This window comes from Arachis duranensis, chromosome 7 (genome assembly GCF_000817695.3).
Source record: "Arachis duranensis cultivar V14167 chromosome 7, aradu.V14167.gnm2.J7QH, whole genome shotgun sequence".
NCBI classification, from domain to species: Eukaryota; Viridiplantae; Streptophyta; class Magnoliopsida; order Fabales; family Fabaceae; genus Arachis; species Arachis duranensis.
Window position 1 is genome coordinate 63296882 of NC_029778.3, and position 1736 is coordinate 63298617.

The window sequence follows — 1736 nt, forward strand, 5'->3', positions numbered from 1 at the left end:
AACTAATAAAATAAATTATAATTAATTTAAAATTTAATAATCATAAAATTAATTTAATTATTCTTAATAATTAGTTCCTAAAAATAAGAAGCTCCAGTTAATAAAATAAATTATAACTTATTTCTATTTAGATTTTTAAAAATGTAGGTCGTTACACTGGGAGTAAGGACGATCTCGATTGCACCCTATTGGATATCAACACCGGAACTCAAGGAGTTAAAGTCGCAACTAGAGGAACTGATAGAAAAGAAGTTTATCCGATCAAGTACACCACAATGGGAAGCCCAGTTTTGCTAGTAAAGAAAAATGATGGTAGTATGAGGTTGTGAGCACATTTCTTGGGCCATTCTTTCTAAGTGTTATAAAATGGACATAGTTTATTGAAACTCATGAGGCACGTATGCACGACTATACACAGCGGAGTAACCATATCCGGACATAGGGATAGGTAACATCGAGTTGTAGGTAGTCAACCAACCTATGCACTCATGGCCTACGTAGGATTAGACATACATCATACTTGCTTGTTGTATTTCTCTATGTTTGTGATTGTTTACCAGTTCTTGTGATTGTGATTGTTTACCAGTTCCTATAATTGATATTCTATTATATATTTGTGCTTGTACTTGTTTATGTGATTTATCGATGCAACTGCGTGAATTCCTAGACTTAGGTTGCAGACCCCTTAATTTTTTCCTCTGTAGTACCCTGCTAGAAGCCTTAGGTTCTCACCCCTTTAATTTTCATGTCCGCAGATGGGGACAGGCGTGATATTCTTTGAATATTTGGTGTTTGGACGGTACATAAATCCTGCGATGGGAGGTGCGGTATTTTGGGGGCACTCCACGCACTCGTACATACTACCTTTCAGACCATCCATTCTCCCATCCCTTGCTCAGCTTAGACTTTGACCCCGACATGTCGTATGACATGCTGCTATTTGAGCTTCACCCAGGCAGAGGCCAGTACCTGTTCCTTCTATATCCTCTGAACATGGCAAAGCCCGAGCTGAAATCTCCGATGATTTATGAGTCAGAGTATCCACATGGTTTGATCCTTCTCAAGAGCCAGTGATGTCGGATGCACCTATGCCTTTCACTCCACCACCATCTCCTGCAGCAGCAGTAATCGTGGTAGTGACAGTAGTGGTGGTGGTGGTAGTAATAGTAGTAATAGTGATAGTGGTAGTGGTAGTAGTAGTAGTAGTAATAGCAGTGGTAGTAGTGGTGGTAGTGGTAGTAGTGTTGGTGGTAATAGTGGTAGTGGTAGTGGTAGTAATAGTAGTAGTAGTGGTGGTAGTGGTGGTAGTAGTGGTAGTGGTAATAGTATAGTCGTCGTCTTTTCCCAGAGTCTATAAATATCTATATATCATATAAATAAGCAGTGGATGTAATCTTTATGATGTATTAAACTGAGCCTATGAACAAGTATATGATATTACTATGATTTTGTATATTTATATGCTACATGTTTTTATTGTTTAACTTATATGGATTCCTTTATATTTGGCAACACACCATCTCAATAAACGATACGAGATCATATTTATATGCTTAATATATTTAATTTAGAGTCCCTAAGGTAAGTCGAGTAGTAGCACCTCGCTATTACCATTAGTCATGATATGCTAGTAGTTGGGTTGTTATAAAGAGTGGCAGCAGCAGTGACGTTAGCACCTCTACGCAGTGACAGCAGTGGCAGTGGAAGCAATAGTTGTGGTAACAGCAGTTGAAGGA

At 38.4% G+C, this 1736-nt stretch overlaps 1 protein-coding gene across 1 annotated transcript in view; it reads left to right on the forward strand.

Moving 5' to 3' along the window:
- The window catches only part of LOC107459313 (induced during hyphae development protein 1-like), a 19826-nt gene extending 18469 nt beyond the window's left edge, over positions 1-1357 (forward strand). Inside the window, exons 2-3 of the mRNA XM_016077523.1 lie at positions 148-322; positions 1066-1357. Of these exons, the coding sequence (XP_015933009.1) occupies positions 148-322; positions 1066-1357 (467 nt within the window). The remainder of the gene's footprint in view (positions 1-147; positions 323-1065) is intronic.
- Positions 1358-1736: the final 379 nt, after the last annotated feature.